Source organism: Camellia sinensis, chromosome 4 (genome assembly GCF_055761805.1).
Source record: "Camellia sinensis isolate YWXY chromosome 4, ASM5576180v1, whole genome shotgun sequence".
Lineage (NCBI taxonomy): Eukaryota > Viridiplantae > Streptophyta > Magnoliopsida > Ericales > Theaceae > Camellia > Camellia sinensis.
Window position 1 is genome coordinate 73,501,738 of NC_138964.1, and position 18,307 is coordinate 73,520,044.

General features: G+C 37.1%; 1 protein-coding gene across 1 annotated transcript in view; it reads left to right on the forward strand.

Moving 5' to 3' along the window:
• Positions 1-12,007, forward strand: part of LOC145823838 (embryogenesis-associated protein EMB8-like) — a 66,776-nt gene extending 54,769 nt beyond the window's left edge. Inside the window, exons 5-6 of the mRNA XM_082923366.1 lie at positions 8,799-8,852; positions 11,815-12,007. Of these exons, the coding sequence (XP_082779492.1) occupies positions 8,799-8,852; positions 11,815-11,982 (222 nt within the window). The 3' untranslated portion in view covers positions 11,983-12,007. The remainder of the gene's footprint in view (positions 1-8,798; positions 8,853-11,814) is intronic.
• The last annotated feature ends 6,300 nt before the right edge of the window (positions 12,008-18,307 follow it).

Consider the following 18,307-nt stretch of genomic DNA (forward strand, 5'->3'; position numbering starts at 1 on the left):
CACCCCTTTACTTGCATTGTTATGCACACTACTTGCATTGTTATGCACGTTTCACTTGTATTGTTATGCACCTTTTACTTGCATTGCTATGCTCGTTCCACTTGCGTTGTCACACACTTTTCACTTGCATTGCTACACACCTTTCCATCGGCATTGTGTATGCACGTGTTTACCTTGCATTGCAATATACCTTGATATAGTGTTGAACATATGCTTTTACTATATTGTACCTGTTAAGTTTTTTCTTTTGCAGGCATGATATTGTATGTACGGTTCATTTGAGGCTGGTGCGACCAGATGGTATTGTATTTACTCCGCTTGAGATGAAGCGAGAATTATATAATTCTCTTACATCCTTTTTGCATGTAATGTAGTTTGGGTTCGTATTTGCCCGCTTAAATTGTTGCATTTGTTGTGTATAATTGCTTCATTATAGTTTTCTTTGTATGATCATAAGTTATGTTAGGCATTGTGCATGTCATTTGCATTTTGCCCCTGCTTGAGGGCGCATCTCTTTGTTATCTTTGCCTATTTGTCAAAGTCTTCGGCCTTGTCAAAAATGGGTCGTCTCTGGGCTTTGACATTCACTCGCGTCACTTCTTGACTTCTGAGTTCTGTCAAACAGGGGCAACTGTAGAAACTCCATTTTTGACCGACCTTAAGACTCAGATGTCATCGATTGAGCGCTCGGTGATAGTGCATGTTGTGCTCGTTTCGAGTTTTCGGAGTTTTTGGCTGAATACCTAGCCTCCGGACCTCTGAACTCTTTGTGCATTGGCTCAGTTTGTGGACCAAGCCTCGTTTCCCTTCCCTGGAGGGGGGGAGTGGTCTGTGGACCACTTTTTTGTGGTCGTAGACCACTTTTCGTTCTTGGAGACTAGTTTCCGATTTTCGGAGCCTTCGGCTGCGCGCCTTGTCTCGGGACTGCTTTACGTTCTCCGTTTGGCGTGGTTTTTGAACCACACCTTGTTGCCTCTGCCTGGAGGGACACTGTGGCCTGGGAGACCACTTTTGATGCCCGTAGACTAGTTTTCGAGGCTTCCGGCTGAGCGCCTTGCCTCCCGAACTTTCGCCTTGCATCCTTTTTGGTTTGTTTTTGGTACAAACCTTGCTTTCCTTGTTTGGAAGGTGGAACAAGAGTGGGAGACCAGTTCTTCCCCTTGGAGACCATTTTCCTCCCTGCCAGCCAGTTTTCTGGTCGGCCAACTGGTCTCCTTGGTCTTTGGGCCATCTTTTCTGGTCGGCCACCACACCACTGCATTGTTTTCATGCTGTAGACCCTCTCCCACCATGGCTAACCAGTTTTCATTTTGGGAGACCACTTGTGGTGGTTGTCTAACCACTTCAAGTAGCTGGCCGACCACTTCATCACATTTTTGGAGATATTTTTAGGCCAACTATGCCAGTTGGAAGGCACAGAAGCCATCCTCCATACACATGTATGGAGGGATGGCTTTAAGCTTCCTTCCCTTCTCTAGGTTCAGAAAATCTTGCTTGAGCTATACATATCATCTATATTTGTACATCTCTATTCCTCTCTTGTTTTGTGCCTTAAAGTGTCATTTTATCACACTTTTGCACACAAACACACACTCAAACACCATACTCTTGGAGTTGAGGTCCCTTGAAGTTGTTTTTGAAGTTTTTTGGACTGGTTTTGGTTCAAAAAGTGTGCTGGAGTTGCAGTTTTGAAGGTGTTCTTCAAGGGTGAGAAACTAGCCTTTTAAACCCTTGTTTTGCTTAAGCTTTTGGACCTATTTTCATGCTGATTTAAGATTAACTTTCTATTGCAAAAAGTTCTAATTTTTGGTCCTTAAAATGTTTGTTTAAGGTCATTTTTGTGTTGGGGGTAATCTACACTCTCTTAGGCCTTGTTAGGCCTTGTTTTGAGCCATCCATTTTGGCTCTTGTTTTAGCCTTTGCATGACCTTTATACCACTGAATTCTAGAGGAATTTCAATGGTGGAAATGGTGTTTTGAGGTCCCAAATAGGAGAGGATCATCCCCTCTCCTTGTGTCTTGTATGCTTGCTTCATTTGCCTCATGTTTGAGCATGTTTGTAAGGCTTGTGTTGGCCACATCTCAGCCTATTTTAGGCCTTATTTCAGCATGTCATACCACTGTTTTGACTTGGTTTTGTCACCTCATGCATGCCTTATACACTTGTAGTGTATTTCTCACAAACTAGTCTTGTATGCTTAATGAAGTAGCATGTCTTTCTAGCTTGTTTTGTTTCCATTTCAGCATGTTCTTGGTGTTGTTTTACCATGTTATACCTCTGTTAAGGTTTGGTTTAATGGCCCCTTGCATGCTCCATACACTTGTAGTGTAATTCCATGAAATAGCCCAACGAGTATCATGCTTTAACATGTTATTCTAGCATGATTTTGGCTTAACTTCAAGAAGCTTTTGTCCATGTTTTAGCATGCTCTAGCTCTGATTTGTGTTGTTTTGGTCATGCATGCCATGCTTTGTATAGCTATAGTGCATTCTAGCTTGTTAGCTTTGTGTATCAAGTCCACTAGCATGCATTGCTTGGCCTATTTGAATGATTTGTCATCATTTGTAATGTGATTTCAGTTCATGTTTCATGGTCATATACTTGCATCTTTCACTTATTCCATGCTTTGGAGGGTTTGTCCTTTATGCCTTTAACATGAGTCATTGCGTATGCCTTCATGCCTAAGCTTGCGAGCTATCATTTCAATGTGTTTTTAGGGTTTTTGCCATGATATAACTCTGATTTTGTTGGTGAAGCAATCTCATGCTTGGTCTTGGTAGGTGCAGTGTAATCCACCTTATTTGCCTTGCATTCATCCACGCTTTATGTCCTTCATGCTAGCTTGTTTTGGCTTCCTTCCATACATGTTTTAGTATCATTTTGACATGTACTAGGACTGTTTTGGGTTGTTTTGGCCATATGCTTCATGTTTTGCATAGTTGTAGTACGAATGCCTATGCTAGCTTCAACCTTCAGGCACTATAGCACGCTTCATTTGTGTTGTGTACATGATTTAGCATCACTTAACATGACATTTCAGAGCATGTAGCATTGCTATGTTCTCACTTCATTCACTCTTTAAGTGCTTTTGAGTGTTATGCATTGTTGCCTTGCTTATGGCTTAGTTTGTATGCTTGCATGCCTAGGCCTTTGAGCCGTCATCTCGGCATGTTTTGGTCCTTGCCTTGGCCTATTTAAGCTCTATCCATAGTTGGTTCATGCATTTGTGCCATATATTGCATGCCTCCTTTGTCGTCCTCTTTACTAGCCTTATGCCTTAAGGACTTTAGTATGCTTTTCTTGTGTTGTTTGAATGATTCGGCATCATTTCTTACTTTATTTCAGAGCTTATAGTGTTGCTACACTTCCATATTTGTCACTCCTTGAGCACTCTTGAGAGTAGTGCTCTTAGGCCTAGTTGGTGGGCCAATGCATGTACATGCTTTGTTTGGCATTTCAACCCTTCATTTTAGCATTATGGCCACTGATTTGGGCATGATTGAGGTCTGTCCATTTTGGTTTAAGTCCATCGAGCATGTTATATGAATGTTGTTACATTGCATCACGTTGTTGCATGCTTATATTGCCTTGCATTGTGTATGCATGCATTAGCATTATTTGCATGTTATTAGCTTTGTTAAATTGATCATGTCACATTGCATTGAGTATGCCATGCTATTATTTGCTTTATGTATGCCATGTTGTTGTTTGCTTTATGTATGCCATGTAGTTGCATTGTGTTTTGCATGCCTTGCATTGCATGTTTGCATGCTTGGGTTGCATTGCATTTGTTTGGATTGGGAGTTAGTCCAAACACGAGAAACGAGGGAAGTTTCATACTTGAAGTAATGAAACGTGCCTCAATTCTCGATCGCCGACACTCTTGATCACACATGATACAGTTAAAGGCTTCATGTGTTTATTTGTGCATTCATTTCATATTGAATTATGCAATTTGGCTTCTCGGCCACCATGCATCGAGATGTATGATTGGTGGCCCGAGGATCGAGAACCACACTCCCTTGAGCTTATGAAATGATAGGAAGGGTGGTTGTGCACACATATCTTGCAAATACATTGGCATGCCCTTTCTTACTCTCTGTTGCAGCAAATTGGAGAAGTGCAGCAAAAACTGGCCGTCCACTTTTTCTGTTCTACAGCAACAAAAAGTGGCTGGCCAGTGGCTAGAAACACCCCTAGGTGGTCGGCAGCCCTCCCACAGGTCCCCAAGGTGAGTTAGAAGCTTTCTGGAGCTTGGTGCAAGGTTCTGAGAACAATTGCAAACAGAGGCAAGTTGGGGCATCGCAATGGATTTCCGAACGAGGCGACCGAGCATGCATATACTTCCCGCCTTGAGGCTCCTATTTTACTGCTTTATTTAGCTAATTTGCTTAGCTAGTTTATGCTTTGGTCTTGTACCTAATTAGCTAATGTGCTTAGCTATTCAATTTGTGTTGTAATAATTAGTTGTAGCTAGTTATTCAATTTTGTGATGTAATAAGTAGTTTAATTAGCTTAGATTAACTAGTTAACTTCTTATTCGGACCCTCCGTCGATAGGGCCAATTGTTGTAATAAGTGTGCTTGTGTTTGATGCATGTCTTCCAACCCCCATTTCTTTCTCCCTTTTACTTAACCACTTACGATGGTTAGTTTTAGGGCATGTTTCGATTAGGATACCTTATGCTTGCATGCACCGGGCTCGGCGCATCATGCAAACTGCATTGTATTTCAATACATTTACTTGAATACGTGTTTAACAACATGTTACCAAGTTGCATTTCACATGACATTCTAGAATAGCCGAGCCTATTTTAGTTGCATTCTCGCATGTGTTGTATTAGTCATCTTAACATGAACTAGGATCATGCATGATTTCTAACTAGTTCTCTGTTTTGGCTTGGAGTACACTGTGAGTGTTTATGCTTTAGCATACTGCATGTGTGTTGTTGATTGCCATGTTTAGCATGCTTGCCATGAGGCTAATTAATATTTGATATAACTGCCTGAATGCCTATGGGTGAAGGTCGGATTGCTTGAACTGGAACAATTCATTGAAATCCCCGATTTAACCTACTTGCGAGTAGCAAACTTCAAAATCATTTTCACAAACGAACATGCAATGTTTTGTTCCAACTTAGGCAATCTAGTCTATACTTGTATGCTGTGCGCATCACATAGTAATTCTAGGCTAATAACCGGAATAAGAACATATGTGTTTTCAAAAACAAAATATCATGCTTAGTAAAGGCCAATCTTTGATCGGGCGAGCGGGGTTGCTCGTTGCATGACCTTCCCCTCTCGTACCCAAGTTCCCGAGCCGAGGCAACTTTGGTGATGACAGACACGTGGCCTTAGGCACGAGTCAGGGTTTCTTAAATTCCCCCAAAATAAAATATTTAGGTGGCGACTCTGTATCTGGCAAAACAGTCCATGTTTGGCACTTCTTTATTAAAATCAGTTTTCCAAAACGATTTGCCGGATTTGGACTCTTTGATGATTTATCGGTCTCCCATTGCACTTTGTGAGATTAGATTCAGAACCATGACACGAGTCCGAACTTGTAGTAGCGTAAAGAACAAAACGGATTCGCACCCTCGCAGTACGGAGCCGGGGAGTTCTCAGGGAACGTCTACACTTATGTGGCTGAAGCGGAATTGTTGAACGTTCGAGGGGTTAGCGTCTTTGGTTCCTTGCTCGAAAAACAAGCTGTTGGTCAGCTTAAAAAACAAGTTGATAATTTTTTAATTACATTTATCCTTTATTTATCATAAAAAAAAATTTAAAAAAAAAATTCATGTAACTTTTTTGGCAAGCACAGTCCTTTTTCTTGGAAGTGTGCCTTCACTCTTGTGTATAAATCTTTCAAAGTTTCATTAAAGAAATTACATTTAAATTGATAATTTCCTCCTCCTTCCCAAGGTTTGGTTACATGATTCCATAATGGCTTTTCTCATCAAATTTGTCAGATATGTCACTACCCGTAGATGCCAATGTCACATTCAAGAATAAAAAATTGGTTCCTATTGAATAGTAATTACAATAAATTAATAAAGCAAATTTAGGAATTATAACAAATTCAGCAAATGCAACAAGTTGAGCAAAACCAATTTTTCTTTTTTGTTGTTGTTTTGAAGTATGTTTTTTTTCCCATGCACATCTAATTCAAGTTCAACAAAGAAGAGTAAGAGAGAAATACAAAAAAGACAGGGCTAGAGATGATTACAAAAATAAAGAGGGTTAAACTATGCAAGCTCGATTTTTTATTTTTTTTTTGGTTGACAAATACACATTCAATTTTTTTTTTTTCTTTTCATTTTCTAAAACTAACTTAACCTAACCTAACCTAACCGAACCGAGAGAGAGAGAGAGAGAGATCTTCCTTTCACAAAATCCATGATTCAAACAGCCTAATGGGGTGTTTGATAACATGATTCAACATTTAAAATTAAATGTATTAATTGATAATCAATTAAACTCGTTTGTTAATCACAATCAATATCACTTTAAAATGTAAGTATCTCTTAAAATGTAAGTTAAAATTTAAGTGATATGAAATAAGTATCGACATATACTATTATAAACTCACCGCTACCGCTGCCACCGACATTATCGTTACCGTCACTACCACTACCAGCACTATCGTTAACACTACTACTACCACTACCACTACCATCGCTACCGCTACCGCTACTACCTTCACCACTGCTACTGCTACCACCATTACCATCATGCCATAGCCACAACTACCACTAACATTGCTACTGTTACCATTGCCACCAACATCACTACCATTACCACTACCACCATCGCCGCCACAGTCATGCCGCCACCCCCACCATTACTACCACCAATTTCATCACAATTGTTATTGTTGTTATAAGTACAACCATCATTTTACTACTACTACTATCTCTACCACTACCACTACCACTACCACTACCACCGCCGCCGCCGCTATCATACCATCACCACCACCAGTACCACCACAATCACAATATAAAAGTTAAAATATATAATTTGAGAACAATAAATTTCAAATTTGATCAAACAATTTATTTTTAATTCAGCACTTAAATTTTTATCAAACAGCTTTTCAGCTTAAAAAATTATGCATTCAAATTTCAATACTTTTGGGGTGTGCCATATAAGCACTCTTTTTATCTTTTTGTCTTTTTGGGTCACACCACCTCTCTATTTTTCTGTACATGTTTTCGTACAATGTCAAAAAGTGCACTTATTTAGATCATCTCGAACAACCAGTTTTCAGTTTTTAAATTTATCAAGCACCACCTAAATCTCCTCTTCATTCCATTAATTGTGTCTCTCGTGGATGAGTATCAAAGATTAAACTCTTTCCCTAGAACTGAGGCCATCATCAATGTTTATTAGGCATGTATTGCCACTGCTCTGCCGGAGACTATATACAAGTGTACAACACGTGTCGGATACATTGAAGGTGTCAAATTGATTTACTTATTTAGTTATTTGGTTCAATTGGACACATTGAGACATGTTTGGGACACTGGGGCCAAAATAAGATTTTAAAAACTTTTAATGGGGTTAAAAGTGTAAAAAGTAAAATAATAAAAAAAGTGAAATTCAGAAAAAATAATTTATCAGTAAACCCTAGCATCACAGGGAGAAGGAGAAGAAGTTGCTCACTACATCGCTTAGATCGTATAGAAATTAGGCCGCATTGAAGCTTTTGAATGTATCCAAATGAAGAATAGAAATGGAGAGAGAGAAACGAAGAAAGAGAAATCGACTTGTGATAACTTCACTAAGACCTTTAACAACTTGGTCAGGGCCTCAATATTGTTGAATGTTTCTCTAGGGACTTTTGACAACTTCACTAGGTGTTCGATTCATTCGATAGCTTCACTATGGACTAATTTCTTTGCAATCTAAGTGATGTAGTGAGGAACTTCTTCTCCTTCTCTCTACAACGGTTAGGGTTTACGGATATTTTATTTTCTTTGAAGGTTTTTATTTTTTTTTTATTTAGCTCAGGTATCTCTTGAAGACCTTAACTAAATGCCTCCGCTCTTGCCAGTTGCCATACAGGGTGAGTCAGTATAAAAACATGTCTGTTTAGTTATGCCAACTCAGCTGGATAATAATATCAATGCTAGTGCCTTCACTTCCTATTTAGTTGTATTGGTTATTAGATTCCAGCTTATTTTGAAATGTAAGGCTTCTCTATTTTAGCGTGGTGATAATATAGTCTTTAGTAAGTGCAACATTTTTGCTTGCAAATGGTTTATGTCAGAGCCAATCACCATAGTATGGGTTCAGATGCAACCTATGAGAGTATGGGATCCAATGGGTGGCTGCTTTGTAGTTCAAGCCATGGAGGGGACCACTTACAGTCAGGATTAAAATACCTGCCAAGATGTTGGAAATTGATAGGTGAGTGAAGCCTTTTGAAGGGAAATGGATACCATTGGGTTAGTCAATAGAAAGGGCTTCCATGGAAGGGCTTAGCTATGTGCATATAAGCTTCATAAGCACCCTTCCTTTGCAAGCTAGTTTTCAAGGGTAAAATCAACCCAAGTGATTGTATCAAAGATGGAGAGTATAGGAAAAAAAAGAAAGAAATAAATGCACTGCACATGATTCGACTCCAAGAATTCATTTTTATTTGAATTGAGAATTACAAGGTAAGACAACTCTCAAATCATTAGTAATTGAACTTTGTTTTGTGCCACTTAGCAAGTTCCACTGAAAGGAAAAAATGAAGAAGCAAAGAAAAATAATTATTTGTTTGATAATATATTGCGTTGAATGGTTCACAGGCTGCAAATGATCCAATTTCTCCATCTAGGGGAATCCCTCGTGAAGATATTCAGGTATGCACCCATTCTCTTTCTCTCTCTCTCTCTCTCCCCATGCACAGGGCTAGCTTATATTATATGCTACCTTAGCACATTGTATATCTCTTATGACTGGATCACATAAATTCTCTATGCAATTCTGTTTTTATATTATTGTTGCAGGTTGGTATTTCCTGTTGGTTCTTAGTTCCACAGTAAACAAGGATTAGGAGAGAGGATTAATGGGTTTCAGAATGAGTTTCTCTTTTTGGTTTTGTCGTAGAGAATTTATGAAGTGAGGAAATAGTTAACAATTGGATTTCTTTAAAACTTTTCATTATATGGTTTCTTATTTAAGTAGGATGAGGGAGCCTATTGTTTGTTTATTTCTTTGTTTTTCCCCAAAGAAAATAGAAAGACAAAAATGAAACAGGAGTCGTGTTCTCTTTGTACTTGCCTCTTCTCATCTCAGTTCTGTCCAAAATAATGATTTTGTATCATTTACTCCGTGTTTAGTTAGTAGATTTGTAGAGGGATTTGGAAAGTGAAACGAAAAAGGTAGGTAAATATGAATAAAATATATCTATATTTCACTTAGTTTCACACATATTTTCCATTTTCCTTTCCAAACTTAGCGTTATAGAAACCCACCTATCTCAGCTTCTTGTGGTTGGCTATATGAACTCCCCTTGTGATTCATCTTTCTCAACACTCATATCTATTTTAAACGTTTGCCATCTGTCCTCTCTTTCTCTCCTTTTTTTTATGCTATTTTGGCCTTTTCTCATCTTTGGGTTTTCTTGTGAATCAAATTGCTTCTTATTGGTGCAAGTTTTTAGTGTTCACCATAGGTGCAAATTGAAACTATATATTTGTTATATGGAGGCCTAGGGTTTTTGTGAACCTTTTAATAAGTTTAGGTTGCTGGGAAATGCATTAATTGATAAGTCCTCTTTGATCTCTGCATTTCTATAAGGCCCAAGCAAAATTGGCTGAAAATTACTATCTATATGGTGCTGGTCTCCAGCTACCCATGATAGTAGCAATTTTGTAATTACATGAGAAGAGGGATTACATATTTGACTATTGCACTTCCCCTGTTGGTTAATTTGTTACAATATATGAAAAGAAAAAACTCACATTTGTTAGTAAAACAATATTTTTAGCCTACCAAATGAATTGACAGAAATTTATATTTTTCTTTAATCCATTCTAATTTCCAGTAAATTTCTACATAATTTACATCTCATTCGAGAATAATATACAATATGAAATATATATGTGTATATGACGCATCTGTACCTGCATCTAATTTTTTGGCACGTATCCCAAGATCTTAAGATTTAAGTTTATGAAAATCTAACGTTTGTATACACATCCTACTTGGTACTTGTATACTTAAGTCCATATAACATAGCTTGTTGGTGTGACTCTTAAATTGGCTAAAATAAAACCAGACACTTTAATTTTCTTTGTTAAGTTTGACAAGGAATAGGAAAGTGCAGAAATTAACACAAAGTGGTGGAAGTGTAACTTTTTTTCACTTGTTACTTTTGTTTTACGATTTCTAATAGTCTTGCCCTTTTTTCCACCAAAGACTTAACGACACCATAATTGCCCTATGTGCTAAAAATAAAAGTAAGTGCCAAATAAAAAAAAGGGCTTTCTTGGCTATGAAACATGTGTACAGGTGCGAGTATGTCGATACAGTAAAATGTTAAAAAAAAAAAAAGTACGGGTATGGGTGAGCATGTTAGTAAAAAAAAAAAAAAATACTTATTTTTAATTTGGAGTACTGCAAAAATTACTTTAAGTAGTTTATTGGTTGAATTTAAACTTGCAATTAACATTTAACATCAAAAGTAAGGTATAAATCAAAATTAAGTGTTATCATGAAATAACTTACAAACCAAAATTTAATTTTAAAACCATGCTACAAAAAAATAAAATAAAATAATAATAAAGTAAAAAAAAAAATTCAATGAAACCAACTGCACCTCTGTGTAGAAGAAAATATTATTCCGGCTTTGGTATATATATATATATATATATTAGGTGCATTTACGGTACAACAAAAATTAAGAAGAAAAATTTGAGTACGTGTTAAGCGTACCCTGCACGTATGCTAAAATAGCCATGCAAAGTATCAATACAGTGTATCTGGTATGGGTATGTCATGTTTGTCAAAATACCTATGCTTCATAGCATCTTGGTATGTAATAATTATTTCTAATGATAAATATCTTCCATGTCATTCATAAATATGAGCAACCATTTATTTATTTATTGTGTGCAAATAACAAGCAGCATGGTTACTTTTTAGGGTATAAATAATTTTATTTGCATAGTTGTTATATGTTAGAAGAAATATGTATATGTATATTTTAAAATTTTGATTAACAGTGCATATGCAATTTTTTCTTAATTATTGTTGGAATGAGAAAATATGTATTTCAATTGCAATATATGTCTTTTGTTTCTTAATTCTTTAATAGAATTCGAACTTTACTGGCTATTTGTTTTTTATGCACCGATTGCCTCTGAAGCAAATCGTGGCTCCATCCTTGTTGATATAAAAATAGATAACCAAACTTATTTTTTCATAATATGATATGATGTGTCACATGTAATGATATCCGCTGTGGCTTTGTTCTGCTAATGCTTTCTTGTTTTCTTGAGTGCTATTGTAATTTTGCATAACCTCCATTTTACTATTCTTTTGCTCTCAATATTGTTAGATACACTATATATTTGGAAAGCACTCACAAAAAATTCTGTAACCGTACAGACATGAGCACTGATATGATTGTCTGTCCTCAATAGAGCTTACACTGACAGGCATTGCAAAAGCTTTCACAGGATGTTCCTGTATGTTTGATCTAAAGTAAAAGGTGTAAGAATCACAAAAGAAAGAGGATAAGAGGGAAAGACTTGAAGAGATAGAAAGCTGGGCACGAGTAAAATGTTTATTTCTAATGTTTATCATGTGCTATTGCAGGAAAACCCGAGATGTTTGTTGATAATTACACCAAAAGGGGGTCATTTAGGGTGGGTTGCAGGTGCCGAATCTCCTCATGGAGCTCCTTGGACTGATCCTGTGGTGATGGATTTCCTCGAACATTTGGAAAGAGGTAGAGAAGTAGAGAAAGAGAAGATCTATAGCTAAATCTGGCAGTGCAAAGCAAAATGAAGAGGGCTTGCACCACATTGAGGTATACGCCCGCAAGTTGATTCTTATATTTCCATTGCTGTATATGGTTTAATATATCAATCTACTGTTTCAACTGTCCGAGATAGTAATAATGTCATCTGATTTTATTCTTTTGACCCCCAAAAAGTGTCGGATGAGTTATTTTGTAATCCATCAAACTCATTAATGGAGATCATATGAATGGACTCGGCATATAACTATGATTTGGAATGAGAAATTCATCAACGGGAACCATTATTGATATAAGTAATTTGTGCACTGCAGAGTCCTGACCTTTACATGGCGTGAAAATGCAAGAAATTTGACAAAAGGTCAAATGCTTAAAAACTTGGGAGAAATTGCGAGTCAGTGTAACAATTAAAAAATAATAATAATAAAATTTGGAAAATTGAAGAAAACTGGTACGGAAAACAACATATTTGCTAGTGGGATGTTTTCAAAAATTTCAAAAGAGACAAAATGTTTAAAATTAATTGCAAAAGCTGGTATCACAAGTTAACAAGACAAAAAATACTCTTTCCTCACCTTCCATTCCTTTTGCAACTTTGGTGGCCAACATCACCTTTGGCCGGCCCTTTCCTTTCCCCACCATCACTTGCCATATGTAACCCTTCCTGGCCACCCCTACTACCCAAAGCCCCTCATCAACACTCCTGGCCTCTCCTCAACTCTTCTCCAGCTACCTGTCTTTCATCAACTCCTTCCGCCACTTTTATCTTTCTTTCTCATCCCTTCACCTCCTTTTCACACCGCTACTCATTCACCCTACCCAATCGTCAATGACCCCCCTCTACCCTTCGTAGCATTTGTCATCCTACTCTAAAATCAAAACCCTAAAAGAAAATCTCAAAATCAAAACCGAGAGAGAGAGAGAGAGAGAGAGAGAGAACAGACAACAACCAATGTATGATGATCGACAAAGTGAGAATTCGAGGGAAAAAAAAAAACCTATGTAGGGGGGTACTTTTTACTAAATGATCCACTCGATGAACAAACAATAGCAGCAGCGGAAGCTCAAGTGGTATGGCCAACTTGCGCTTTGGTTTCTATTTCAAGTGAGGTCCTCAAAAGTCGCTTACTTTTCGTTGGATGAGATATTTGTAAGAATGCATATAGTTAAGCAAATGTGGGGCTGATTGATCTTCGTACCTCAGTGCAAATTTGACGTCCCTCGGATGCTCTTTGTTTGGCCTCCTTTTGAGCTTCTTTGAACCTGTAAGTAAGAACAACACTTACAAAAAAAATAAAATAAAAAAAAAATTCATAGACAATAAACGAATGGACAAAAGGAAATTGAAATGTAGAATGAACTAGATGGCAGTTCATTCGCTGGACCCGCTTTGATTGGTCCACCTCATCTGCAGGGAACTCCTAATTCCCCCTGACTCGAAGAAAATTAGAGCCATGTTTATTATTATCAGGAAGTTCAGTGACGAGTTGGAGATCCAACGATCAAACCTTGACATAATAGGTCTTACCACGTTTGTTGTGTAACAATGAATAACAATGAAGGATATCCCAAATGCCTAAGTCTAAGTTTAAAAGGTCATTCAAGACCGAGATGCCATTTACCACTTTAAATGTGTTCACTAATATTTGTATTGGTGTAAGTTTAAAACAAGAAAAGAATCGATGCAACAAGCGGTTCAATGGAAACATAACACCCCCCTCTACAATGGAGGCAATTGGGAAGGGCATTGTGATGCTTGTACACGACCGATCTGTGTCCACCGCTGCCAATGTCAATGTGACATAGTTGGGAATGTGATATTTCTGGCGAAACTCATCCATTCCTATTGGAGTATTTACTAAGTTACAAAACTTGCCCATATTTTGAGCAGCCAACCAAGCACACAACGGATGGACAACTCACAAGTCGGAAGCACAATGTCCTACCGAACAAATACACTAATGGTGGCTTGCAAAGTAGAACATGTAATGGCCAACCAAGTAACTACGTGCTAGACAACCATCAATGTTAGAGGTGCACCGTTCTACCAAAAAAATACATGTATATATACGAACAACTTGCAATGTTGGAAGCGCAATGGCCGACCGAATGATCAATGATACTAAAGCCAATGTTTTTGAAACCAAAACCCTAGAAAATAGTGTGCCAGCCCAAAAACCCCCCAAAAAATATTTATATATATAGTAGTCCCGTCCAAAAACTCAAGAAAATAGTGGGCTTACCCAAAAATCCAAGAAAACAATGGTCCACCAATGGCAAAGGGGAAAACCGCAAATTCGATTGATAACATGTAACCAGTCAGAAACAATGGTGTAACAACCAAAATCAACAATGACAAGCGACAATGAAGACCGTAACGAAATACACGAGATCGAAGACTTATAGTGCCGAGATTAAGTAGCAAATGGCAAAGAGCATCCCCAATGATCCCGCTGGAAAAGGTGAATCTCAGAGTAATAAGAAATCTTGAAAACAATGGTGATGAAACCCACTCGCACTGTCAGATTTCAAGGCTTGCCATCGGAGTTGATGGTAGACACCGTTGGTAGTAAGACGAATATGCCAAAGGTCTAACACCGTCAAAAGAAAGGGCACTGTCGATGAAGCTTACAATGTTGAGAAAATTTGAATTTCTAGAGAGAGAAAGTCGAAAGGCCACATTGATGCAAGCTTTTTGGAACCAAAGTTATTGAGTCTAGATCCTCTCCAGGTTGTCTCTCCTGCCTTTCCTTCGGGTGATGTCCTAGATTCGGCTACATCACCTTGCTCAAAATCTACGTCTCAGATTAGGTTAAAAAAAAATTCAAAAATAGAGGCAAAATGCGAAAGAGGAGAGAGGATCTAGAAACAAAAAAAAGAGAGAGGGAGAAGGAGAGGAGAGGAGAAGCATATCAGAACGCTCCAACCACCATCATTGTTCTCCATCGGCGACCACAGTCCACAATTCTTTACCGGCGACCACCGTCCATATGCCAATGTTGTCCGCCGGAGCGAATAAATCTTTTTGTTTAGATCGTCGGTCTTCATCAATTGTTGTTGTGAGAACCCGAATATAAAAACTAAGTAAATAATTAAATAGTAATATTACAATCTCAAATATTTTGGTGGTGAATTCTAAGGTGCAAATTAAATATTATTGGAGGATCTTTTAATTAATTTTAAACTTAAAATAAATTTGTGGTGAAAGCATTTAATTTAGAGGCAAGATTTATTTATTTATTTATTTTTTTAAAATATTGAGGGCAAGTTAGTAAGTATATTTTGTTATAATAATAGTTATATTTTATTTAATTAATGTGTTAGAAAATAAAGTAATATAAAGATAATATTTTAGGGCCTTTTTGTGTAGATACATATGTAATCCTAGGTTGCCTCATACTATTCATAACAGCAATAGGAGCCACCACGGGAGAGAGAGAGAGAAAGGTTGAGAGAAAAGAAGAAGAGAAAAGAAGGGTTGCAAACAAGGAGGAATTTTTGGGTGTGGTGGGTCTTTATCTTTCTTCTTCCTTTTGGTTTTGTTTTTATCCTTATTCCATTATTATTTTATTCATTCATGGAGGTTGTAGGCTTATATATTTTGTATATATATATACTGTTAAGACATTTGAGGAGTTAAATTCATGCATAAAGAACGGGTATTATTCTTAGTTAAAAAATTCTGCGCATAATCATGAACTTTAAAAATCAAGAAACCAAATCAAACGGATGAATTTTGAATTGAAATTTTTACAGTAGATTAGTTACATATTGAATTGCATATATGAATTGTTTCATAATTTTTGGGAGTCAAAATCCATATAAATTGAGGTATTCAAATCTGTCTAGGAAACCAGTCCGAAACAGTGAATTCGGGAGTGTTGTTCTCTTTGGGTATAAATCCAAAAATTATCAAATTAGAGTCATTAGAACCGGTTACGAGTCTCGTTTCGTACGTTTTTAGCCTTGCATTGATTGCTCATGTATATTAAGAGAACCGTCAATTTCTTTAAAGTGCTGCAGAAAACAACCTGCTTGGATATAATAAATTGTAGATAATTATTTCGATCAACAAATCAAGTGAAACCAATTGGGTTTGAAACTTAGGATATATTAGATCATATCTGGGGGTTATTGGAATTTTTTTAATAGCGTGGAGTGGGTTTTCTAATTTTCAAAGTTAGTGAATATATTGGGAAGGCTTGTTTGAAATTCTGTTTTATCTTAAAGTCACAATTAATTAAGTTTTGACCGGAACCCATGTCTTGGGTGATTTTAAACCTTGAAGAACATGAACTTAGGTAATATTTAAGAGTAACGGTGAGTTGGGTTGAGCCATGTTAGTGTGCTTTAGTTTGGGGTTAGTTCGTATTCTTTAGTATTTTTAAATTAGTAGTGACGTGTAGCTTTCATACTTGGTTTAGGGCACCAGTTAGACTTTTACACTCTATTCGAGGATTATATTATTTCGTTTTCAGGTGAGTAGTTTCATGCTACATATTTTTATAAATGTTCCCCTACCCTGAACTGTTGAAAAATTAAATTGTTGCTTCAAGACTAAACTGTTTTGATAAATTATTATATTATCAATGGAATCAAATTATTTCTGAAACATGCGTGAACTTGGCATACTGTAAACTATTTTTTTGGTCTCATGTTTATAATGATGAACTACCATGTTTTGCGAAGCTGATGTGTATTGATTATTGAGACCATGTGCGTTTTTAGTCTAGGGAAATTATTCCACTGTGTGTGGTGACTCAGGCCACAAGGGAACAGATCCGGGTTGGGCGTGATGACTCTAGTGCTCAACGATTGTAAGGAAAAGACCTTTAAAAACAACTAGGTGACCTTCAATCGGATCGTCTTTGAGAAAAGGCCTAGGTGCCACCCTGAGGATGACTCTTAGTTCGGTATTGGATCTAACAGGGCTTATAGCCTTGAGAATTGTGTGGCATATTATTTGTTTTTATTGGTACCCAGAAAATTATTGGTGTTCATGTTATAATCTGTTTTAAGTGGAAAATGTCATTTATCATGTTCTTGCGAGAGATGAGTATTTTAAGTGTTGAATTGTGGAGCCTTCTTTTTTAAACAGATTGCATTTACCAAACTGTATGCCAATCTAGTTTCTGTGATATATATCTTATTTTGGAATTGAACCCTGTTTTCAAAACTGTATTTACTGTCCATGTTGCTACTCACTGAGCTATCAGCCGACTTAGTTGTTTACCATTTCCAGGTGTTAGAAGGACTTAGAGTGGACTCATGGCGTAGTGGGGACTTAATTGCATGGACCTCTAGGGCATTTATTTAATTTGTTTTAGGTTACTTTGTCGAGTTTTGTGCATACATTGTGGTTGGATTTTATTTAGAATTATTTTATTTTGGGGGTGGTTTGTGTCCCATTTAGTATATATATATTTTTAGAAAGTTGGTTATGACTTGTTTTTCACTTGTGGTATGTCACTGGATTGAGTGTTGATTTATTTATCTCTAGGCTATCATCACGTTTATTCTTTATGGTTTTGGATTCATGTTTAGGCTTACGTGTGCCTTGGGCTAAGTCCCTGTGGGCCACGGCCGGTCATGCCCAGATTTGGGGTGTGACAATTGTGGTATCAGTGCTATAGTTTATTGAGTTACATATCTTTCATTTCATCATTTAGACGAGGTCCGAGTCCTTATAGTCCTTAGTAGTGTGTGGTTGAGTCAGTTTTGTTTAAACTTGTGTTGAATCTTTCTTGATTTCAGTTTGAAGGTTAAGAGTTGGCACCTAGATATCTACACGGATTGTCTATTCCTTATGAGCCTTTGATGTTTGTATTACCTTGTCTACTCTATTAGGTGGAACAGTAGTATTGGGAGAAACAGTAGTGTTCAGGGATGATTGTAGATCTTGTGAGATAGAGATGGATGGTAGAATTTTTCCAGTGCATTTGATTTCTTTAGAGATGAAGGATTTTGATGTGATTTTGGGGATGGATTGGTTGACCAAGCGTCATATCTCTGTTGATTGTTTTAGAAATAAGGTAGTTTTTGCTATGCCGGGGCAACTTGAATTTTTCTTTCAAGGAGATAGGAAATGGTCTTCTATCTGTTTTACTTCTTCTCTTTAGGCTAATCGAATGTTGAGAAAAGGGTATCATGGTTACTTAGCTTGTGTGGTGAGTATTGAACTGCCAGAATAGAAGTTAGAGGAGTTGCCTATAGTGAGTGATTGTGTTGATGATTTTCTAAAGGATTTACCTAGACTTCCTCTTAATCGTGAGGTAGAATTTTCCATTAACTTGGTCCCCAATACAACACCTATCTCTAAACACCCTATTG